At 38.9% G+C, this 26,302-nt stretch overlaps 1 protein-coding gene across 8 annotated transcripts in view; it reads right to left on the reverse strand.

Annotated features, from left to right (window-relative positions):
- The window catches only part of KLHL24 (kelch like family member 24), a 43,214-nt gene extending 17,506 nt beyond the window's left edge, over window positions 1–25,708 (reverse strand). The window contains exons 1-6 of one of the 8 annotated variants that reach the window (XM_023736808.1): window positions 25,569–25,706; window positions 19,872–19,934; window positions 17,907–18,034; window positions 15,307–16,287; window positions 1,407–1,591; window positions 523–641 (exon numbers count right to left, since the gene is read on the reverse strand). In XM_023736808.1, the coding sequence (XP_023592576.1) occupies window positions 523–641; window positions 1,407–1,591; window positions 15,307–16,226 (1,224 nt within the window). In that variant the 5' untranslated portion in view covers window positions 16,227–16,287; window positions 17,907–18,034; window positions 19,872–19,934; window positions 25,569–25,706. Of the gene's footprint in view, window positions 1–522; window positions 642–1,406; window positions 1,592–1,672; window positions 2,300–15,306; window positions 16,288–17,906; window positions 18,035–19,871; window positions 21,141–23,407; window positions 23,426–25,568 lie in introns of those variants that run through there. The other 7 variants (XM_023736809.1, XM_023736807.1, XM_023736811.1 and 4 more) reach the window with 7 other exon arrangements.
- Between the last annotated feature and the right edge of the window lie 594 nt (window positions 25,709–26,302).

A 26,302-nucleotide genomic window follows, 5' to 3' on the forward strand; every position in this document is an offset into this window, starting at 1 on the left:
AAGGTAGAATGTAGAGCATTGTCTTTATAAGCTGTGTCATGCCAATTGAGCTAGATGTTCCCTGAGACCATGGTCCCCACAGCCCTCTGCCCAGCTATTTGAATATTTAAATACATTTTGTATCTACTTGTACAAATAAAAAGATAATATCACTCTAGATAAACGTATCTCTGTTTAACTGCCAAAATCAGTAAAAAGGAAAAAACTGGCTTGGATTAGACATTGGCCTGTTTTTGTACTTGATGCAATTCCTCTGTTTTCCAACTCTTCTTAAGCATTTACACTCCAATGGTGCATGAAAAATGTGCTGTACTGTCACCAATTCCAAACTGGGAGAACAAAATATCTATGCAAAAGTAGCGTCAAATTGTTTATATCTTTAGTTTATCTACTGAGGCTAGAAATGGAAGGAAATACAATTTGAATCCAAAACATCCCGAGGGAGAGTAAACTGAAGGATTCAGCTGTGGTATTTATTTTGGAAAAGCACTAGCGACACTAATAAAAAGTGGTTTCTCTTACTTTACCAAGGAGGACAGCCATCTTGTGACGCCATCTGCCTTTATTTAGAGAGGCAACTCGGATCCAAATGTTTAACTGTGAATTATAAATCCAGACATCACGGCTATTGATTCTTCCACCTTTAAATGCAAAGCAATGCACATATAGTAATATATCACCGTATATCTGTCACCAAGGGATTTATGCCACCAAGGCAAAGTTCATAAAACCAGAGATTTATTCACCCCATCCAAGAATTTGAGAATTCAGTTCAATAAATGAACTTTGCCAACTGTTATCTTGAGAGAAGTAATGATTGTACGTCCAAAATAATAAGACACAGAGTATGAATTTTACAAATGTATACATTGTTAATCTAGCAGTCAGACACCAAAAGCAACAACCAATAGAATCATTCTGAAAACGTTGTGAAATCACCCTTTCTTTAAAGAGCATATTATTGTACGAAATAAAGTGTATGTTGTTACGCTGTGCAGTGTGTAGTAATATAGTAATCTGCAGGGCTAGTAAAATTATTTAACCAGTAAACAGACTTCAAACTACAAATACTGTAGTTATACTTCGTATAAGTCTGTCACTTTATTGTCCATTTTATTTTTGGTAAAGTTTAGGAATTTATACCATATTCATATATATTTGAGAATCTTTAGAATATATGATTAAAGGCATTTTCTGGCAGATCTCTTGTAAATCATTTTGATTTTAAATCATTCTGCATCATCTTGTGTCTGTATTTTGGAGTAAAAAGTCAGTCTTGGCTTTCTTTGTCGTGCAAACTGATACACCCATAAGTGAGCATATCCACATTTCACCGTTATCTTTTAAGATACTTACGGCCAAACTGCTCAAAATAAAAGTAGCTACTGTAATAGTTCTTTATTTACCTGAAACAAGAATGTCATTCCTTAGAGCACAGACTGCATACTCTGATTTGGTAAATTCTGGAAGCTTAGCCAAAGACTTCCATTCTCCTGTCACAGGATCATAGCACTCAGTGTACGGAAGGTTAAATCCTCCAACTCGTTCACAGCCTCCAACAACAACTATCACCTCAGAATAACCAGTTGACCTAAAGTAATTAAAATAATTCACAAATAATAAGAAATTAAAATACACTTAAGATTGTTTGAAATCCTAAAAATACAGCACTATCATAAAAAAGGAGAAACACTAGTATGAAGCAAACAGTTGACTTTATTCTCTGCATGTGTTGGATAATATTGGCTGGCAATTACTTCATTTGAGAACATTTATAAGGGAGTTAGTACTATCATTTTTTCACAGAAAATTCCAATGGGTATTTCTTCCTATGGCTTCTTTTTCTTTTACATATATTTATAGCTTTACTGAGATATAATTTACTTACCATACAATTCATCCATTTAAAGTGCACAACTGAACCGGTTTTAGTATATTTACTGATATATACAACCATCACCATAGTCATTTTCAGAGAATTTTCATCATCTCATTTTCTATGGGTTTTGACTTAAAAATCGTAAAGCAGTCCAAAGCCTCTACCTAACTCAGTGGAAACGGTGGTTCATTTAAGGATGACTTGCAAATCCAGTGCAGCTGTGCAGCACTTGCAATTATGCACAGGCACACAAGGTAAGATAATGCACTTCTTTAGTTGCAGGAAAACGGTGCTTTTTCATCAGATTGTTATTCTAAAACACCCTCTTAAAGGAGCATATGGAGTCGCTGGGTGGTGCAAATGGTTAGTTACTGTGCTCAGCGGCTGATATGCTGGAGGTTCGAGTCCACTCAGAGGCACCTGGGAAGAAAGACCCGGGGATCTACTTCAGAAAAATCAGCCACTGAAAATCCTATGGAACACAGTTCTACTTGGACACACATGGGATCGTCATGAGTTGGAAGTGACTCAATGGTAACTGGCTGCCTGGTTGGAAAGGAGTGTATGTATTCAGAAACTATTTTCTAAAATACAAAGTTAAGTAAATATAAAATACAAACTCAAGATGTTGGGCAGTCATTAAAAACGATGTTAACAGAGTTTATAATGAAGAATGTTAAACAAAAAAGATGAAAAATTGTATATGAAGTATGGTCACAACCATGTAAAAACAGAAAATTATGCAAGTATGTGTCTGGAAAGAATACACCAAAACGCTAGTGATGGTTGTCTCTGGATGGTGTGGCGCTTGCCTTTCTATCCCTACAAATTTTCAAAATGTGAACGAGCGTAGGCTGTTTTTAGAATGAAAAACACGACTCTGAAGAGCATGAAGAGAACCCGAAGGTTACGGTGATCACTGGCTTCCTTATTTTGTAGTGTAACTCTAAGACAGAAACAAGAAAAACTAATACTTATCCAATATTTTTTTCTTGTCCATAATGCTAAATAGATTACTTCTGGAGATTTTTAAAGTCTCTGGCTTTCATATTTTTTCACAAATATCTAAATGAGAAAAGTCCTGCAACCGCATTTTATGGTTGCTGCAATGTTATGCTTCACAAAGAGAAATGCCAACAATTTTTCTTCTCTTACTTAAAAGTGGAGAGGAAACCCACAGCAGAATACTAACTTCTGGTTTTAGTCAGTGCTGTGTAACACAGTTCCACTACGAAAAAAACAAAGTAAGCACAATACTGGCATATCTTCTTTAACAGCTGCTACATTCTAGCTACATTTACTCTGAGCTATTTTGACTAGTAGAATCATTCACCTAGTCCATGCAAGGTATACTTTTTCCATTATAAAATCAGAAATAAATACTTGTAGAAAAGAATTTTATTCACAGATGCAACAAAAATTGCTTTCAGAATCCAGCAAATCATGTAGCCCTGACCTAGTATGCAGTAACACATTAACAGATGCATTCAAATATTATCAGGAAATATTTATTATTTTCCAAATAATTCCAAAGTAATAACATTAAAAGTGAAGGAAATGTACACACTAGACACTCTGGTGGTACAACTACTGACCCACCGTTCTTTCCATAGAGGTATCGTCTCCTAGAATCACACTTAACATACTTCTAAGACTACTTCTAAGACACAGCCATGTGATATGCCCCAAAGCCTTATTAATTGTCAAACACTGTCACTTGGGTTGAATCACTGCTAATACTTTTAACGTTAACAGCAAAGGTAATTATTTTAGCATTTTGTTTTACACTTTCCCTTGTAGTATTTTGTTTTATACCTTCCTTTGTCTGAACTTGCTTGCCTTTTTAAAGATGTCTTAGCCTGATAAACATACATTGTCTGTTTCTGAAGCCCGGAACAGGAAGAGAAAGCAGCACAAACAGTTAATGGCTCAGAACGTTTAGTCCCACTCACTGGTGGGCAGAGGGTCACTTCAGCGTCTACTGGAATGTATACTTATCTGAAAGATCAGCAAACTACTGTACCAGTTTTGTCTGTATTGAAGGTCCTATTTAAAACCAAACAGCTTTTAATTTCATTAGAGACACGCCTAAAACCCGTTGCCATAGAGTCGATTCTGACTCATAGTGACCCCACAGGACAGGGCAGAACTGCCCCATATGGTTTCCAAGGAGAGGCTGGTGCACTGGAACTGCCAACCTTTTGGTTAGCAGCTGAGCTCTTAACCATAGCGCCACCAGGGCTCCAGAGATAAGCCCGGTGATCTCATTTGTTTGTTGAGCTTGGAAAATACTTAAATCTCAATAAAGAGCTGGACTGCCTTCAAGGAAATACGTTACTCCAGCTGATAACCGCAACTGGAACAATAAGGCAGTCAAGATGATGGTTGCAGGATGAATATATTTCTGGATACATGTACATTCTACTTTTAGAGTGAATGCTACTTTATTTCATTAATTCTTAAAGAAAAAATTCTACTCAGTAATTTTCTGCTGTGACAAAACAACAAATACTCGCTGCTTTAGTCTCACTGTACGCTCCCGGGAAAGTGTGACAACGAAACCATCCCTTTTCTAATGGTAAATACTTAAAAAAGAGCAAATTAAAACATCACACTCTTTGATTTACTTGAAAGATAAAATAACAATAAATCCACAGGATATTCTAAACCAAATCAACAAGCCATGTGTAATAATTACCAGATTCAGGTTCATTATTTACATTTATCCAACAGTTAAGAATCAAAAAAGGTGAGTGACGATGGCCACGCAACATGGGAAAAGTAAATCTATACTGTCACTGAATTGTACACGTAAAACGGTTGAATCACCACAACTAAAAAAAGAAAAGAATCTCTAAGGTGAAATACAGGGAATTGCTGGCTGCAATAACGGACCTATTTATTATTAATGGCGAATATGCCACAGACAGATGAACTGCCGAACTGACTTTCATCAACAACAGTCCAAAGAGAGCCTGGTTTATGGGAAGAATAAGTGAATATATTAAAAAACACAGTAGGAAAGGCAGCATGTTTCCATATGGCGGGAAGTCGGAAGGGAGGAGATGTTAGGGGTAGAGTCTATTCACCATTCCAAAATTCAAAAACATCTGAAAATCAAACCATAAAACTAAAAAAAAGGATTAAAAGAGATACGAGATTTTAAGCCCTAAAGATACAAAATGACTTTCTAATCTATAAAATATGACAGTCACCAAACTCAGTGTATTAATTTATCTAAAGAAAGAACCATTTTCCAGAAGAGGAGACTGGTCAGCCCTGAAAGTACTGAGTGAATGAATGAATGAACAAATGAGTATATAATAATCACAGAAGCAAACATCCGTTGTGCCCATTTAAGTCATGTCTAAGGGAGACGGAATCTTAGCTAAGTTATCTAACTTGAATATTTATGGCTTTTAGCAAGAATATTTTTAGGGTGTGTGATACGTCCTGTCCTCAAGCTACACTAGCTGAGACAACTCTAGTTGTAAAGATCTGCTGGCTCCCTTTGTTTGGGTTCCAGGCTTGTCAAACAACCTTTGAATACTTTGTGGAGTCCCATGTAGTGCCCTGTCCATAGTAAGAGAATATGCTGGGCAGACAGACTTTAAAATACCTAGTTGGCTTGGCAGTTCCATTTCTTACTGCCAGTAAGTATATATAGACTAGATAGAAGACAAACATGTTCATCAGTCTCACCTAGTTAATACGAAATTTTCCCCTAATAGTCTGATCTATTAGTACTGCATCAAAAAGAAAAAAAAAAAGTTTCTGAGCCTAGAGGGATCACTGGATCATGGTAAATTCACCAATACAAATGAGCCCTTAAGAGGCTATGCCAGCCAGCTGGCCTTCGACTTGTGAGGCATGGTATCAGCTTGTGTGGTGGGGTTTTCCACCCGGAACTACAACAGGCCACATGGCTTCTATAAGGAAATGGCTGTACTCATTAAAGCACTCAAAATGTTTATTTACAAAATCAGCAATTATCTAAGAATATCCTTAGAAATTAATCATAGATGTGTTTAAATATTTAGCCACAAAGATGTTTATCTCACTGAATGGTGAAAAATTAGGGGATGGTTACGGTATACTGTAGTAGATTTCATATCAAGGAAACACATTTATCTGTATTAAGTGAGAAAAGCAGACTATGGAATAGATTTCACCTCTGTAAAAGAAATAATAAACTCACAGAGAAGAGAAGGATAACGCCAAATGTTAACAGTGTTACCTCTTGGAGATGGAAATAAGGATGATATTTTTTGCTTTTCTCTTTTTCTAAATTTTCTCCGATTAACATAAATTCATCCTCCCCTCCCCAAGTTAAAAAAAAAAAAAAAAAGAAAAAAAATCATACCTTACTATTAATTGCCACTACTGGGTTGTCTGCTCAACCCAACACATGGGACAGGGTTTTCAGTCATCACATTTCTGCTACGTGATCCTGCCTCCAGGGCCATAGCTAGCTGTCCAGAGAAGGCTGTCTGACCTAATCAGAGTTTCTCTTTCTCCAAGACAGGCAGAGATTCAGTCTCTCTGAGTGACTGAACTTAAAATATGCAAACCCCAAAGACATGGATGTTCAGACTACTGAGAGAGAATGATGTAGACATGCAGAGAAAAGTAGAGGGGAGAAGAAGAGAGAGGGCACAGCGTGAGTTCTGATGGCTTTTCAGGAGCTAGTTCCAGCCTTCTCTAGGTCCACTGAATTTCTGTCCTTGGGTTCCACTGACCCATGTGTTCTTTATCTCCCTTTTTTGCTTAAGCTAGTAACCTGATTTCAGTTACTTGCAATCAGAATTCTGACACATTAAACGGATCGAAGAAAAAAAGAAAACAACAATAAATGGCTTTCAAATTCAAGAACAGACGCTCAATCTTCCACATTAAAAAAGAAAAGCAAACTAAAACGTTTTACTTGCCAGAGTGGCAAAGATTTACAAGAATAATACACTGTGTTGGCAAAGGAGTGGAAAAACAGACATTTTCATATTATTGCTGAAATACAAATTGGAAAGTAATTTAAAAATCTCTACCAAAATGAAAAATGCACATATGCTATGAATGAGCAATTTTACTTCTCATCATTCATGCTATAAATTACCAGTATATGTATGCAAAGACATGTACAAGAATATTCACTGAGCAGCTTGCAAAGGCAAAAACTAGAAATAATCTAAATATCCATCATTAAGAGATAGACTAAATAAATTATCCCATAAATGGGACACTATACAGCTCCTAAAAAAGAATAAGTTTGAAATTATCCCTAATAAAAAATATAAACAGGAGAAAGACCTAAATGTGGTGATACAGAAAAACCTCCAAAATATTTTTAAGTGATCAAAAAGCAAGGTGCAGAACTGAGTGTAGTATCCTCCCATGTACTAAAAAAGTAGTGATGGGTACGTACACACACACCCACACCCCCACACCCCCACACACACCCATCTGCATATGCATAGAATATCTCTAAAAGGATTTCAAAAATCTGGTAATAGCAGTTCTTAGGGAGAACTGATAAACCAAGGGTCAGGTAAAGAGAGACACTGCATACTCTCTATGTAAAAATATTTGAGTTCAAATACAATGAATTAACATCTATAAAAATGGTAAACCATGCATCTTATAATACAGTAGAATATCATTCTTAAAGGGACTGAAGTAGGAACTCAGAACCCTGAATTCCAGCCCTGACCCTGCTACTAACTAGCTTTGTAATTAAAAGCAAGTCAGTTCACTTTACTGTACCTGTACCTATAAAATAAAAAGGATTAAATAATCTTAAAATATTATTTCTTAAGAGAAAATATCTTAACTCCCTCAGTCTTCTCATTGGTTTCTAACAGAAACTTGAATCTTGTCCTCATGTCCTCATTACTGTAATTAGGTTCCCACATTCAATAAACAGTAACTGATTATTAGACAAGTGGGAAGGATTGGGCGTTAAGCATTTAATTAACTGCTGATTCCAGCCTCAAAATAATGAGATTATTGTTTTAGTTATCTTCATTGCTCAGGGGAGTGTGGTCAAGTACATCGATTTTTTTCATAGATATGAACACTTTGGAAGACACTGGTCCAGTTTAATGCTACCCATGTTTCCACTGGGGAACCCCATTTTGTAGCCAGTCCATTCCTACCAAAAACGAAAATTAGCATCAGGGGAAATGACTCTTTTCAGGGTATCGTTATAGTAAGGATAATATTTATCAAGCTGTAATGCAAAATCCGGAATATCAGCACCAAACTACCAAGTAATCAGGAGTTTCAAAGGTCTAGTATTCAGGCTGCAATGGGAAATACAGAAATCAGTATGTGGGGTATAAAGCAGAGGAGAGAAAAGGAAATTACGTGTACTGCAGGTCAGAATCAGATTGTTAAACAATGGTCTGGAAGAACAAACACCACAGTCACCAGGGTCAGGGACACTTAAGAGTAAGTACCATAGTACAGATTCATGAACTGGGACAACGTTGGGGCAGAGAGGCCCAGCAACAGCACAGAAGGTACTTTCTCCAGATGAAAAGGGCTTGAAGCCTAGCACTTAGCATATAGGAATGACACTTAGAGGTACTCAAGTATATATCAGAAACCTAAGCCCTGATGAAGTTGGTTACCAGAGGATTCTCCATACAGTTCAAAAGTATTCCTGATTCAAAACGTGTGTATGTGTGTTAATACGAACTTTTCTCCTTTTTCAAATGTTTTCTACGCTATTAAACTTTCAACTTAGAAACAAGCTTCCAAAATGTGTTCGGAGCTTCGGGGAGGGCTGAAGAAAGAGAGAAGGAAAGACAGGAAATAAGGAGTGCTCGGGGGACTGATAGCCTTGGAATCCCTATGGGCTAGTTCTACTCTGTCCTATTGTGTTGTTTTGAGTCGGAATTGACTCGATGACAAGTAAAGGGACTGGATAAAAGAAGGGCATTTAGTGCAGTTCTGTCTACTATCATTTTTGCAGACTGTCTCTTTTAAATATTCAGAAGGTAGTAAAGAGAGAGGCTGTATGTGTATCCTTAGGAGCACGAACTCTGAAGTCAGAACACCCACGTACTAAGTCCTGACTTTGCCACTTCCTTAACTACGTGACCTTAGACAAGTGACTTCTCTGAGTTGTAGTTTGCTCATCTGTAAAGGGTGGTTCTGAACAGTCAATCAATCAATATATATAGAAGTACACAGAACAGTTCCTCGCACATAGGTGTTTGCAGTTATTATTACGGAATGATAGTTGAAAAATAAAATATTTATATGACAAAGTACAGTTCTTAAATTACAATCATTACAAAATAAGCTTTGAAAGAAAAACTAATATGTTGAAACAGATGCACAGCTTATTATTAAAAAACCATGCTTAAAGTAAACCATTTGATGTCAAACATTTCTCTCAAACCACATTTCCTATTCTGTAAAAATAAAGCATAAATTTAAAATGTATTCTGATTTTTTTTTCATGAAACCAGTAATAATTTTTATTAAGGATTTTTGTGTCATACATTAGGTTTTGTATATTTTCATACCGTATTTCCAATACTTACAAAAATCCTACAAGGTAGGTGGTATTAGACTTATTTTACAGATGAGGAAACTGATACATAGACAAGTTAAAGTCTCTTGCCAAGGTCATGGAATTAACTCTAAGCTCTAATCCAGGCCTGTTTCTGAAGCCAGTAGTCTAACACATCATGATGCTTAAACTTGGTGTTTATTAAAAACAGTATTATATATTCATACAAAGATTTAGTCATGTAATACATATAATAAAAAATAATGATTGTTCAGAAACTTTACCCCTTCTGTGATTGGTCTCTACTGTTTTTCCCACATACTCAAGGGTTTATAACCAGCAGGATAGATCATCAGCGCTTTTATTGGCCTGTACACTCTCCCTAGGACACTGCCACACCTGTGCCCTTGCCCCTCTCTCTCTGCAGTCCCATGTAATATCTGTCTCATATATATATATTCTCTCTCTATATATATAATCTATATATAGAGAGAGAATATATATATTTACTACATATATATATCTATTGATATAGTTACACATAAAATACATAACTATATCTATCTATTGAGAAGGATAAAGCATACATATAGCGTGTGTCCTGGGGGCTTCTCTGTCATTTAAAATACATACAGGTATACAGAGCATCTAGTGTGGGTTGAGCTCAGGAGAATACCTGGCACAGGACAAACAAGAAATATTTGCTAACCTGAGGAGTACACCCTAGCTGTACAGCGGAAGAGCAGACTGTCATCAACCTTATCTAGACTTTATCTTTGTGTTGCTAATGATGGACAACCAGACACATATGCCTCTTAAGGTGATGCAATATGATATACACATCACCTAGGATGAATTCTAGCCACAAATATTTGACCAGTATCCATCAAACTCAAGCTTTTGGAGCCATTCCAGTTCCCAGGAAACACAGCTAAATTCATTATGATACTATAAGGAAGCAAACATGCTAATTCAGAAAGAGGAACATTTTTCTTGACAACGTGCCTATCAACAAGTCAGAATCATGAAAAAGAAACTGTTTTGGAATAAAAGAGATGTAATGAAAACAACTAGATGTGATGTATGGTCCTGGACTGGATCCAGGTTCACTGGAGAACAGTTTGGAAAAGACTGGACAAATGTGAATACAGGTTGGATATCAGGTAATATGAAAGAATTATTATTACCTACTTTAAGTGTGATAATGTTATTTTTAAAGATGCAAACACAAGTAAAAAAAAAAAGTATACAAACTACAAAAAGATACTGGCTGAATGAATGAATGAAAAAGAAAAATGCTGGGCTGGAGATATAGACTTGATAAGTCACTATAGCACACATGGTAATTAAAACCATGAGAATAGATGAGCTCACCTAAGACAAGACAAAGATGAGAACCAAGGGGATTATCAATATTGCGAAGACCAGATATAGGAGGAAGAACCATCAAATTGAAAAGGGGCCGCTGGAGAGAAGCAGGAGCACCATCAGGAGAATGGTAATCCAGAAGCCAACGGAGGAGAGAGTTTCAAGGGGGATGAAGCAATTAATAATGTCGAATCTTAAGGAGATCAAACGGGATAAAGACCGAAAAGAGGCTAACAAGTGATAAACAGGAGGTCAGTGACGACCTGACTGGGAGTCGTTTCAGTAGAGTGACAGGAGCAGAAGTCACAGGAGTGAACTGCAGTTGAAGAAGGGACACATCACTCCTCTTTCAAAGAGGTTTGGAGTTTCTTAGAAAGATGAGAACCTGTACAATTAATACACAGTGTTCAGATAATGAAATTCAATGCTAGCATGCAGTAACAGATAAGTGAGAGATAGAATCATAAGAGACAGAAGGTGACGGCAGAGTTGTATAATAAAGGACTCCTCTTTATATTCCTCATGTCATGCCTACGTTAAAGAATTATCTGCCATTCTATTTTACCATAATTAGCAAATTCAACAGTAGTTGTTTTTTCTACTTGCTTCCTAAAGAAAGGTGATACAGATATATTTTATTGCATGAAATGAGTTTGTTCTTTTAAAAATTGGATATAAAATAAATTTTTGTAAATCAAATCAATAAGCAAATCAGGAAAATAATCTATTCAAAGGAGTGATAAGGGACCTTTAGGCTGCAATCTGATTTCACTGAGGTCACGTCTTCATTAAAAAAAACAAAAAAACAGTAAATGACTTGCTTTGATTTTACAACATATATCCCTTGATTGCTATTCTAATCGTATGAGACACACAGGATGGGTATTATTAATCCTATTTGACCCCAGACCATTTTCTCTGTTATAAGGGGACTCTGTTTGGAAAAATGAGTGATTTTTCCCCTGGAGGGAAAAAGTTTTAGAAGAGCTAATAATCACATAGCCCCAAAGCTATTTAACTTTCTTGATTAATACACTCAGAAACCTTGGTATCTCACATTGACAAGCTCAGCCCAAGTCCCTTAACAGTTATTAAAAAGATAAGAACTTAAAAAAAGATCATCAGTATATTTATAGAAAAAAACTGTATGTTTTTTACCCTTGGTTAAAAGACTAGAGCAGTAAAAATATTTTCTATTTCTCTCTCATGAAAGTTACTTTTAACTAGTCAGCTGATATTGAAGGAAAAAATGCACTCTACCCCTAATATAAAATACGTTAATCTTTTTGTAACAGTAGTTATCCAATAATATATCTAATTTATAAAAACTTCAGACTGTCAACTACTGGGAGTTTTCTTAAAGTAAATCAGACTTACACTGTACTATATAAATAATAATACCTAATAATTATTAAGTACTTTCTATGCATCAGCCATTATGCTGAGTACGTAAGGATTACTGTCTGCATTTAATCATTTCAATGGCAACACCCTGTTAAGTAGGTTCTATTTCTATTTATCACCATTCTTATTTTACATGAGGAAGCAGCTTAAATCTTGCTATATCCAAGCTAGTGCAGATTTTTAAAAAGCCCTCTCACAATATGCTGAATTTTAATCACATTCCCAAACAATGATATTCAAAATCACAGTAAACTAAAAATGTGCTATGCTATAGTAAATTTATAGGAAAAGTGGAAAGAAATGATATGGGAAAATAAAGTTAGCTTTGTTAGAAAAATATTAGTTTCTCCCAACAGTCATTTCATCTTATTCACAGTAAAGTATGTTTAATATTATTTCTCCCATTATTAATACATGGAAATTATTTTTCTATAGTTTATGAATTAAAATCAATAGTTGTCTGTCATGGGTTGAATTGCATCCCCCAAAAATATGTGTATCAACTTGGCTAGGCTATGATTCCCAGTATTGGGTGCTGTCCATCATTTTGTCATCTGATGTGATTTTCATGTGTTGTAAATCTTACCTTCATGATGTTAATGAGATGGGATTAGTGACAGTTATGTTAATGAGGCAGGACTCAATCTACAAGATTGGATTGTGTCCTGAGCAAATCTCTTTTGAGATATAAAAGAGAGAAGCAAGCAGACAGACATGGAACCTCATACCACCAAAAAACAAGAGCCAGGAGAATAGCGCGTCCTTTGGACCTGGGGTCCCTGCGCTGAGAAGCTCCTTGACTGGGGAAGATTGATGACAAGGACGTTCCTCCAGAGCCGACAGAGAGAGAAAGACTTCCCCTGGAGCTGATGTCCTGAATTGGACTTCTAGCCTACTCGACTGTGAGACAGTAAATTTCTCTTTGTTAAAGCCATTCACTTGTGGTATTTCTGTTACAGCAGCACTATATATCTAAGACAGAATTTGGCACTGGGAATGGCATGCTGCTCTAACAAATACCTAAAATGTGGAGGTGGTCTGAAACTGTGAATGGATAGAGGACTCAGAAGGAAATGAGGAGAGCTGTTACAATGGAGACAACGCAGACAGCAAGAAGCAGGAGCAGAGGACTGGCAACAGCAGAACCAGGAGACCAGCGTGATACAGCGCTGGAATAGACCCATGGAGCGAGACAGCTGAGTGCCTTCTGGCTGAACTGGCGGAGTGGGGCGCCTCCAGGCACTTACAGGTGGAGCTACAAAGCTTTGGAACACTTAAACCCCAGCAGGGCAGATGCAGGTGGAGAGACCTGAGAGACCAATGAACCAGGAAGCAGAAGCTGAAGAGACAAGGAACACAGGAAGCCAAGCTGCCTCAGTCTCAAAGGGCATGGCCATAGCTTCTGGTGTCTCAAAGGGTGGAGCTATGGCCTCTAGAGTTTCTAAGGGTGGAGTCACCACTCAGATGGACTAGGAGACCGGTGCACCTAAAGCCGAGGGAGCAGAGTTGCCATCCCAGTGGGCCTGGAAGGTGGAGCTGAAGCTCAAGGCCAGAGGCCTCCACTCAGGGAGAGTGTGGCCAATACACACAGTCTGGAGGGCAGGGTCATTGTGTAAATGGTCTCAGAGAACAGAGGATTATTTTCAAAGCCTTGAGAGCTAATGTAATGTGTTTTGCTGACTTGCTTGGTACCTGTTATCCCTTCTTCTCCTCCAATTTCTTCTATATGTAATGGAAACGTCTAGCTTGGGCCTGTTCTACCACCGTACTTTGAAAGTTGATAACTTGTAGTCTAGATTTCACAGATGAAGAAAAATTTTTGGATTTTGGACTTGGAGTTGATTTAAGACTTTTGCTACGATGTCATGCGGTGAATGTGTTTTACATGTGGCAACGACATGAATTTTGGGGGCCAAAGGGTGGAATGTCATGGATTGAATTGTGTCCCCCCAAAATATGTGTATCAACTTGGCTGGGCCATGATTTCCAGTATTGTGTGACTGTCCATCATTTTGTCATCTGATGTGATTTTCCTGGGTTGTAAATCCTATCTCCATGATGTTTATGAGGTGGGATTAGCAGCAGTTATGTTAATGAGGCAGGACTCAATCTACAAGATTGGATTGTCGTGAGCAAATCTCTTTTGATATAGAAAAGAGAGAAGCAAGCAGAGAGACACAGGGACATCATACCAAGAAAAACAAGAGCCAGGAGAACAGCATGTCCTTTGGACCCAGGGTCCCTGTGCTGAGAAACTCCTCGACTGGGGAAGACGGATTACAAGGACTTTCCTCCAGAGCTGACAGAGAAAGAAAGCCTTCCCCTGGAGCTGACGTCCTAAATTGGACTTCTAGCCTACTAGACTGTCAGAAAATAAACTTCTATTTGTTGAAGCCATTCACTTGTGGTACTTCTGTTATAGCAGCACTAGATACCTAAGACACTGTCTTACAGAAGAATCCACTGTAAGAAGATATCAAATACAGTACAACATTTAATTGCATTCCTACTTCCTAAACATGAATTATCTAAATTCTCTATAATGTTGATGTAATTTTTATAACTGGAAAAAAAAGATTAAAAAATTGAGACTGACATTGGATATAGTAACTGTGGCAATGAAAAACGATTCGAGGCTTGGGTTTTATACTCAAGAATTAACTGAATCTATAACAACTTATTTACTTCACCTCTGTATTACATGTTCTCTGCTTTAGATAAAGGTCAGTCTGTGAATGTGCTAACTGTTTTTTACAAGCAGAGGTAGCTCAAGAGAGCCTACCAAAGCCTTTAGCCACACTGTGTCCGAACGACCCTCTGGAAAGAAAAGCAGAATGTTGTGTGACTCTACAAAGGTTAACAAAAATTGGTAGAAATATCTTCACATGCATAGTAGTGAACCTCCTCTGATGGCTCAGAACAATAATAACAAAAAACGCTATTGCTGAATGAACCTAGTCTTCAATGGGAGAGACAGTCTTATGATTTACATAATCCAAAACAATTCTTAAATTATATAAAGCCACATGTAGACTACACATACAAATGACTACACTCAGTTTACATTCAGGAAGTTTAAATATATTTTAAAAACAAAAACTTTTCTTAACTAAATTGTATTAGTAAACAGTCTTCTCACCTGCGTGGCCTAGTCCTTGGGGACATCATTTCATTCCCAAGTATGTGATACCGTCTTGCTTCATGTAACAACTGGTAACACTCAGGAGAATTCTGGATCAATTGGTCCACCTCAACTGTTTGAACAAAGTAGTTGGGATGCAACAGAGGGAGTCTCACATGTGTCAGGAGCTCATGTAACAGTGGTCTTCTCAGATCAACAGCACGGTATACCCAACGCATGACGGCTTCAAAAACCATCTCCTCTTTACCGATAACAAGTTCATCGCTACAGATATAATCAATGAGTTCATCTTTGCCAAGCTCAAGAAATTCTTCATGTTGGGATACATCTTCAAAAGTCTGCAAAGCAAAATTCTTGCATTTTGTGAAGAGTGTTTTGAGTGAATGGGTATCAGCAAAACGCTGGATTCCTAAGCAATTACAAGGATCAAGTTGCTCCTCCAAGAACTTGGCACATGCATCACGGAGAACACTAATCTGAAAGAGGCTTGATGTTTCAAAGAGATACTGTACGTTCTCTGTAGTGATCTTCACCTTTCCAGTATAAACATACTGCAAAAAACACTCCATAGCTTCAGCTAAAATACCATTGATCTCAACCAACATTTCTCGACTTTCCCTGTGGTCATTACAAAACATAGCTCTGAAGTAGCTACTACAGGCTGATAGAACGGCACGATGGCAAGGAAATTCTCTTCCTTCCACACAAATGATAACATCTGTGAACAAGCGGCTATCTCGGAATTCATTGAATATCTGAAGTATGTTTTCAGCATGGGATGATCCTGAAGAGAAGTCAAAAAACTCACGACCTGTCAGAGATTTAGGGTCCATTTCAAAAACTTTACGCTTAGTTGCTGGGGAGTCACGCACTCCAAGATCCTCTCTGTTTAGTCTGCGTCCCAATATTAGTACCATTGTTACATTAGTTGACTATATAATTGTTGAGAAATGACTGTTAAGGATCTTCCTTATGTTGCTAAAAGTAAAAAAAGAACACATTTTCAAATTGTAAAAAATTCAGTATTCAAATTAAAGAATTTGATTTTTGATATAAACACAACAAAATCACGATTAATACACCCCATACAGTATCCTAGAGCACTATCTCATTTTAATCAAAATTGACAAATAAAAATCTGTATTTCCAAAATTACAACATTATGGGTAATTTGCAATAGTACTCCTTAGGTTCTCAGCCGAATTCTACTTTGTGAATTACTAATAATGCTCCTTCTCATTTACACAGCTGGGTTTCATACTACTGACTGCAGTTATATCAGAATGTCTAAGACACAGAATTTGACTACATTCAGAAGCCTTATATAAATGGTTATTATCTTAATATAGTGTTGCTAGAGAGGAATTTCCCTATATCTATCAATAACCTTTAAACATATGAATATTATTTGACCATCAAATCCCTTTCTACCAGTCTATCCTAAGAAATAATCAGAAATACGTGGAACGATTTATCTACAGAGCTGCTCAACGTAGTATTAGTAGAAAATACTTAAAACAACCTAAATGCCCTAAAATAAGAGATGAAACCTCAGTACATCTTCAGGATAGAACACGGTTGCAAAACTATGTAGACTGTTTAATGATATGGGGAAGTACTAACCAAATATTAAGTAAAAAAGCCGATCACAAAACATGCTAAGAAAACAAAATTTTTATGTATCGGTGCATCAAGAACAGAAAAAAAGGAGGTACATAAGCCAAAATGTTAAGTGATATTTTTGTTCCCTTCTGTTTTTCTCTATTCTTCCCCAAAATGTCCACTATAATTATGTAGTACTTCGTGTTTAGATTTTTTAAATGCATGGTATCTGTGCCCTGCTCCCTTTCACTAATTAAGAAACACCCCTAAAGCTACCTCAGAACTGACTATAAGTAACTAATAGACTGAGGCACTCGGTATAGCCATCAATCCTACCTTTAACTTTAAGGAAGTCTTCTACCCTCTTTCTGTATCTCCGTAAGTTGATACATGATCCAAAATGTATGTGTAACTGGCTAAACAGCCCTCACAGTAACCCTCAACTATCCCATGCCCTCAAAATCGCATATACAACCCTTGTAAAGGTCTCATCCTCTTTCTGAAATATTTCACTAGTCAGACGTTTAAGTCTAAGCATGGCAGCAAAAAGAAGAAAGCCTAAGGATAGCAGAGATCATGCAAAAATGGGATGCCGGCCTACTCTCCAACTCACAAACCAAATCGAAACTTCAATGTTAACAATCTTAATTTAAGATTGTATTTTTATATACCTTGTCACCTATTAAATTGCACCTCATTTTCTAAGTCCTTTAGTGACACAAAAGGAAAGAAAATGTGTAATATCAAAATCGAGAAGCAGCTCATTCTATTATATATATATTCTCTATTTCATACCATTGTTTATTCTTATGTGTCCCCTTTTCTCAAATACCCCCCAAAAACCAAACCCACTGCTGTCAAGTCAATTCTGCCTCATAGTAACCCTACTGGACAGAACAGAACTGCCCCACAGGGTTTCCAAGGCTGTAAATCTTTACGGAAATGACTGCCACATTTTTCTCCTGTGGAGTGGCTGGCGAGTTTGAACCACTGACCTTTCGGTTAGCAGCTGAGCGCTTTAGCCACTGCCCCACGAGGGCTCCTGTTCAAATACCCCAATGACTCAGATATCCTAATTCCCATACGCACTACAGAGTTGGAAGTATCTTGTTAATTTCAACACCTGAATGAATAAAAATATGTTTGAGTTTAAAATATTTTATCATTAGCTTTAAAAAATTATCACTAAGGAAAGGAGGGGTTCTTCTCATTTTCTTTTTAACATTTTTCTGATTACTTAGAGAGTTCATGTTTGCTTCCTTACAGGCCTTCCAACTTCTTAGATTATGGTTGGACGTGCATGCATGTGCATGCGTGCCGGCACGCACACACACACAAGTTAAAATTAAAAAATCCATTTATGATGAATATAACCACTTCCAAATTCCAAGCTCCGATACATAAGCAGTAGCACGTGTATGAACTATGTTTTTAATTTGAAGTTATCTCTTTAACAGGTCTATACACAGAAACTCCCATAACAAGATAGATCACTACTGGGCCTGGATGTCAACTTTTTGTTGTTGTTGAAACTGCAAAAAGTTCAAGGCATGTGATATCAGTTATCAAAGAAAAAAAAGGAATATTTCAATTATAATAAACAAACTGTAAGAGGCAGATTACAGTTCATATTTTAATTTTAAAGCTTCACTAAACTAGATTAAAATTATAGTTAAATTAGCCATAAATCAGCTTCACAAATCAAGAACTTACTCTTCAAGAAAGCTTACCTAATTCAAATTCTTATTGCATTTCAGGTTTTAAAAATTCATAAACTATTGTGATTTTGACTAGTGATGTAATTACTGGCATTACAACAAAAATCTTGAAACTTCGGCCTGCATAAATTTCCAGTTTTTCAATATTTAAATGCAAGTATGTTCAGAATGCAAAACAAAATAACATATTGCAAGAACTAAGAATCTCCCTTTTAGCTAAAATGGACAAGTAGGAAAACATATATGAAAGGGTATCTGCTTTGTGTCCAATAATCTTACTATACCTAGTATTTGTTAGATAAATTTGGGGTTAGCATATTGTGTGAGTTAAGTATTAATATAATTGATTTCCCATTTTGCACAAACAAAAGTATTTTATTTTAATTGGTAATGCTTAAAAATGTGAAGTTTATAAGGTCAAGACATTATAATCTACGTTGAAGTGAATTTATACACAATCAAGCAAATAAAACATAAGATTACAGAATAAATTTTTCTAAAAAATCTGCAACTATCAAAGCATGATTATTTTCATCAGGAGAAAGTAAGCAACTAACTAGTCATCTCTGGATAAAGCAAGCAGGAAAATGTTCGTTCGAAAAGAAATATAAAGATTGACAGTGGGATCTAGGTAAGTTATTGGATGCAGTGTGGTAAGACTGACGTGTCAATGACTGCCAAACTCACAAGATTTGGCTAGAAAAACGAGTATCCCCTTCTTTCTCTCCCTCGTTTCTTCAAAAGCTTTATTCTTGGAGCTATACTCTCACTTGAAAGGAATGACCTTTCTCAACGGAAATACTCTGCTAGTTAAGAGTACTCTGGCATTTATTTCCAACTGCAGAACTCATAACTGCTGTCGGCCTAGTTTCTAACTGCTAAGTAGATTTAAAATTACATGTTTTTGGTCTACGTACCACAAACATGAGTGATGATAATAACCTAGTCTGGCGTTTCTAGTGTCTAACCCAGAGAATTTGCTCAATAAATAATGGATAATGAGACATTTCAACTAACAAAAGAAGACCAGAGAAAAATGCAGAGTAGGGACTGATGATATCAGGCAGGAGCAGAAAGGAGTGGATGAACACTTTATTTGGTAACTGAAATGACTGTGACATTGCCTTTCTCTATGATCTTTACAGATAAAACTTGTTCCTTATTACTCTGACCCCTGCTTTAAAGGGAAATGGTTTAAGTTCTCTAATAACAATGCTTAGTTGGTAAATATAAATATAATACCTTTTTAGCATTTGCTTGATCAAAGCCCCAGCCAAAGTATTTTTGTTCTTTTAATTTCCACACCTAAAATAAATGGAGAACAGCAACATATACATCAGATACTAGAGTAATCAGTTCATGTACAATTGGCACCATTTATTAACAAGCTGAAAATGGTTTTTAGTACATCCCACTTTCTGACTAGAAGGTCACTTTGGCATATAAAATCAGTACTGAATAACACTTCCTTAAAGCAAATTAATAATTTTATGCCATTTTACATACAAATTCAGTTCCTTATTTATAAACATCCTTGGCAATTTTATCCTACAGTTAAGATTTCTTGAGTGAAAGATGAGTAAACAAATATTCGTGGCAACAGCACGCTAATGGTGGCACTGAGAAGAGAAAATCCACACCCTGAGATAATTCTGCATTGGCTATTTGAAGAGGTTCTAGTAATTGATGTTTCATCCAAGTTTGGGGCCATTAAATAATTCTAAGAGTTGGTCTATCAATATTACCCAAAGTAATAAGCAGTTTAGTCACAATGTATTATATAACTATGGAATCAATTTGAGGAATTCTCAAGCATTCTAGGTAGCTTAGAAAAACAATCCATTTTTTAAAAAATCCTTAGTTATTTAGATTATCTTTTTAGAATCTCCAAGCTATCAAATAATTATTTATCTTTTATAAACATAAATTTCTTCTGCTTTGTTGAACTTTATAGACTTAATGCCTGCAGAAACCAACTAATTCAGCACCACTACTTTTTTTTTTTTTTTTTTGGTAGAAGGTAAGAAGAGGAATGCTTAAAATACCAGAACCCTGATCTGTGCACAGAATAGCAATCATATTTAAACACAAGTGGTTCTGGTTTCTGGCCCAGATATCTATAAGGAGAACTTAACAAGTTCACACAAATTCAAAGTTGACCCCCAAAACCAAGTATGTACACAAACACACGTATGTACACACACATCTCCACACCCAGATTGTGCTATGATCGTGAGGTGAACGTCATCTTTCATGTTTCCTTACTTTCAGAAGTCAGTCTAACTTGTATACTCTTGATAAAGAATATTTTGACTTGGTCTAATTAGGAGATTGCTAATCTTGGCCAAGTGATTCTTCCCAATGGCAAAACGATCCTGAGCCAATGAAGGGACTCAGGTTAATTCAAGAAGCATTTATGGAGAGCCTGTTCTGTACCTGTCTCTGGGTGGTACAAATGGTTAATGTGTGTGTCTGGCTGCTAATCGAAAGCTTGGCGGTTGGAGTCCACCCGGAGGTGCCTTGGAAGAAAGGCCTGGTAATCTACTACTGAAAAATCAAGCCACTGAAAATCCTATGGAGCATATGGAGCACAATTCTACTCTGACACACATGGGGCTGCCATGAGTCGGAATCAATGGCAACTGTTTTTTTAATTCTGTGCCTGACTATGGTCACAAATACTGGATTCAGATTCAATTTCAGACTCTGTGCAGTATGGCTGACTATGATTAGAACCAAACAAGAATTCCAAGATTGATACTAAAATAAATTCAAATTATTACTAAGGAAAAAAAAAAAGATTTAAGGGCAAATTGGAATAGAATCTCATGATGATCTGGTCTAGAATATACTTCAAGAAGTAGAAGGGCAAGGCAACTCACTTCGGCATTTTTTGCAGGGTTTTTAGGTAATACTTATCAACCAAAAGGTAAGGGCAAGGAACAGAGACCAGGGTACAAAGACCAAAGCAGACGTATAATATAAGAATTGATCTACAGCATAACTGTACTGCAACCAAGCTTATTCTTTCTTTAGAATGCAGGAATCCAATACAAAGAGATTATGATACAACCCAATCCCAAATCCAATCCAATCCAAAACAGTATAGATCAATGAGGGGCTTCTAAAGATTAAATACCAGAAAGCAAAGAAAACCAACAACGTTCTGACTAGCATGCTCTCTACAACTTGCACTAGTGAGCAGCCATATACTATGCTCTACAGTGCTCCATTTTCTCAAATTTAACCTTGAGTGGAGAACACCACACCAGAAAATAAGACTAACCAAGAGTTTGTCACTTTGCCTAAATTCATCACCCAGTGGCTGTAATTTTTTAGTATCTGACACATCTTAAAGACTATAAAAATTGATGTTTCTAAAAGGATTAGGCTTTACCCAATGGTTTCTAAAAGTTCTTTCTGTAAATAATTTGTGTCGCCTCTAAGGTAAGTGGTTAAGCAATCGACTGCTAACCAAAAGATCGGCAGTTCGAATCCACCAGCTGCTCCTTGGAAACCCTGTGGGACAGTTCTACTCGGTCCTACAGGATCGCTATGAGTCGGAATTGACTCAGCGGCAATGGGTAAGGTAAGTAAAACTCACTGCCTTAAAGTGCTTTTATACACAAAGAAGTCATCTAGAACACTGGCTCTCAAATTTGTTCAAGTCCCAGAGAGTCAGTATTCTAGATGACCTCTCTGTATATAAAGGCATTTTAAGGCAATGATTTCTACTTACCTTAGAAGTGACACAATTATTTACAGAAGTAACTTTTAGAAACCATTGGTAAAGCCTAATCCCTTTTAAAACATCAATTTTTGTAGTCTTCGAGATGTGTCAAATGCTGAAAAATTACAGCCACTGTGTGATGAATTTAGCTACAGCGACAAACTCTTCAAATAAAATTCGTTTGGCTTTTGCATTCTTAAGAGGACAAAGGACTTTTAAGATGTTAACAGTTGTCAAGTGGCCAGCATTCTCTTTAGTTGTTTCAGTCACAACAGAAATAGAATCATAGGAAATGTATTTGTCAAATGTATTCTTGTGAGGATGTTTTACATTTTTCATTATACAATCCATACCTAAATATTTATTGAAAAAGGATGTCTCGAATTTCTATGTAAAAGAAAAATATATACAAAAATAACTGCAGTCACTTATTTGATAAATAGTATTTATTTTTCACAGGCTTGACCTTTGGGTTTTAAGGAAATGGCAGAAAAACAAGGAAGTTAAAAAAAAAGTTTACTGAAAAAGTATGAAGGTTTTCACAACTTGGACAAAAGCCAGGAAAGTTTAAGTTAAAGCTGATAGTCAATCTTAGCTCAGAATATTATTTCTTCTTCCTGTTTAAAGACTCAGTCTCAGGCTTTGTTGTCGGGAAAAGCAGACCTTTATTCAGCAATGGCTTTATTTTTAGAAAGGTTAAAGGTCTGCATCTTGTACTTCTCGTTAGATACCTGGAGCCATAAGGCAGTTCAGGATCACAGGGGCCGCTCATGCTGACTGCTAACGCATCTAGAAATGGGGTAGCCATCTCCATTTTAATTTTAAAAATATATTAAGAAAGAATAACCAATGAGAACTATTCATATTCAGTACCTGCTTCACCCAGGGGAGATCAATCTTCCTCACATAAAAACTTAATTCTTATACACTTTCAGGAAAAAAAAAAACCCTGATAAAACTGAACCCACCAAACCCACTGCCGTCGATTCCCACTCCTAGCGACCCTATAGGTTTTCCAAGGAGCGGCTGGTGGATTCGAACTGCTGACCTTTTGGTTAGCAGCCAAACTCTTAACCACTGCGCCACAAGGACTCCTGATAAAACCCGAATACCTGATAAAGAGATTATCAAGAGATTAGCAAAATCACGTCTTCAACACATTATGGCTAAAACGACTGTTCTTGCAGATTTTATTAGTCATCCTAATTTACAATTTTAAAACATCACATTTGCAATTCGCTTTTCAAAAATTTCGAATTACCAATAATTTTTTAATTATCACACATAAGTGTGAGTTACAATGCCCAAAACAAGGAAAACGAAATTCATCTTGGTCGGGACATGTGAGAATCTTAGAGGGGCATCTTCAAACTAACCTCAAAAGCAGCAGTCTAACTTTAAATCTTAATCGACAACAGGCAAATTTTAAATCTATTTTACCTACCTAATGAAAACCAAAGAAGCCCTGGTGGCGCAACGGTTAAGCACTCTGCTGCTAACCAAAAGGTCCTCGAACCCACCAGCTGCTCCAGCGCTCCCTGGGAGAAACACGTGGCAATCGCCTTCCTAAGATTACAGCCTTGGAAACCCTAATAGGGCAGTTCTGTCCTACAGCGTCCCTATGAGTCGAATCCACTTGACGGCAACGGGTCTTGTTTTTTAGTAATGAAAACCAACCCCTGGTGGACCTAAGAGTCCACAGCTGCAAACACTAAGACCTGATTTTTTTAAAAAAACCTGCTCACTGGGCAAGTGATTAGTCATTAAAATCCACTAGAATTAACTGTTAACAGTCCCTGCCTCCGGGCTGACTGTGAGGCACCCTGAATTGTGGCTTTACAGTCCAGAGTTAACCATCTAAACCTTGTTTGCAGAAGGGACAAGAACAAATGTGCATGGGGAGTGAGGCCTTCCTTCGCACCGGCCAGGGAGAAAAGGAGACACCAGTTAAAGAAAGCTAACGATCCAGACTCGGAGGGCGGCCCGGTGCCTCTCCCCTGCGTGCGCAGAACTGCCTGCAGGCTCGGGCAGAAGCCGGAGCGGCCACCCTGGCGCCCTGAGCCGGCCGCGTCTCCCCGCTCCCCGCTTTGGGCCAGAGCCAGCTCTCACCGCGACCTTCGGGACGGGAGCGCGCATCCCTGCACCCCGGCTCCCCTCGGGCCGCAGCTGCAGAGGCAGGAGCGCGCGCTCCCGCCCCCGTCGGGCCACAGCTGCAAGAGTCGGGAGCGCGCCCCCGCGCGTCCTCCAGATCACCTTCATGGGGGCGGGGAAAAGCTGCCGGGGCAGATCCACCTAGTGACACGACATCTGCCAATAAAAACGCGCAACTCGCCCCGTCGTCCCGCCCACGAGCCGCGCAGGCGCCCAATCCCGGCCGCGCTAACATTCCAGGACTCGGAGCCGGGCCCGTTAGGAAGTAAAAATTAAGAAACCGAGCCCCGGAGTGGCGGGCCGGTGGGGACGTGAGGCGGGACTCCGCCGGCGGCACGCCCGCTGCCGGGCCCGCCCCAGCTCCCGGGGGACGGTCGCTCCAGGGCCCGCTTCCCGGCGCGGGCTCCGTCGTGCTCCGTGGTAAACAAAGGCTCGCGGAGGGCGGGGGTAACGGTCAGGTGACGGTGCCCGGCGCATTTCGCAATCGCCCGAACGGGGTTTCTCGGGCCCGTAGCCCTGGGGACCCCACCTGGACCCGGTCAGTCCTCCCCAGCAGGACCAACGGCCGCCCCCCGAAACCTTCGCATCCAGGGCTTTCGTAGATTAAAGAAAAACAAAACAAAAAACAGCACCCGCTCCAAGCCCATCTGCAACAGACAAGACCCGAGGGCTACCAGACTCCCCAGGCCCTCCCCAAGGCGCCCCGGTTCCCGAGGCGGCGGGGGGACCCTAACCTGCCACCCCCGGCCCCGGCGGCCCTCCCTCGCGGCTCTGGAGCGCTAGTGCCAGGAGCCGGGGGTGCCTTCCCTACAGGACGATCGCCCCCGAGCCGGGGCTGGACACCACAGCTCAGGCCGGAAACCCTCGCCTCAGAAGGGCCTGCAGCGCCAGCCGCAAGCTCTCCTCAGACCCCTGGTCTTTCTCCGAGAGGCCGGCAACCGCTGGCTTCCCTCTCGCGGACACCCCGGGTCCCCTCGGCCGTCCCTCCGCGCCTGGGGTCCCCAGTCTGGCCGGTTCCTCGCCTTTCGGCCGGTCCCGGAGCTGTCATCCCCCGGTACCTCTAGGTGAAGGCTGAAAGCGGCCAGTGGCGGTGGCCCCCACAGTCCCTCAGTGGCTGGCGGCGCAGCGCACCCTACAGCGCCGGCGTTTCCTCAAGCCACCAGTCTCTGCCGCTGCTCGCAACAAAGCAAACACGTGACCGTCCCAGCCAAAACACTGCACGTCTGCGACCCCCAGCCAATCCTGGCGGCCGCCCTCGTCCTGGGGCACGCTGGGACAAGTAGTTCTCACGCCCCGGGGCACCCTGGGAGATGTAGTTCCCACTTTCGGGGCCGCTGCCCTAACCACCGGGGGTTTCCAGCTATAGAGTGAGTGTCGGGTGTTGGCGTGAGGAGTCTCAATCCAAGGGCTGCTGATTCGGAAACCCTGAGCTTTAGGTAGAGACAGGATAAGGAAATCTATCTTGCGTTAGGAGCCTAATGAGAAACCTGAGTCGTGTGTTTTTTGCTCTCAAATCCCCAGGCAAGCCCCAAGGCAAAAAGCACATTACCAAAAACCTGCAGAACCTTAGAGCTCCAAAGGAGGCTTAGAGATCTTTTTATTTGACCTTTTGATATACAGTCGGGAAAACTGAAGCCCTGGGGGCTGGAAGGACTAGAACCCTGGTCACCTTTCTCGCTAGGGTAAATCTATTAATGTCAATTGTATCAAATCCTAGGTTATCTTTTCGTTTTCAACTTACATGCAAATAGGGTAAAGTTGCAAGTCTCTATTTTCCAAAGCAGATAAGATT

This window comes from Trichechus manatus, unplaced genomic scaffold, assembly GCF_000243295.1.
Source record: "Trichechus manatus latirostris isolate Lorelei unplaced genomic scaffold, TriManLat1.0 scaffold00092, whole genome shotgun sequence".
NCBI classification, from domain to species: Eukaryota; Metazoa; Chordata; class Mammalia; order Sirenia; family Trichechidae; genus Trichechus; species Trichechus manatus.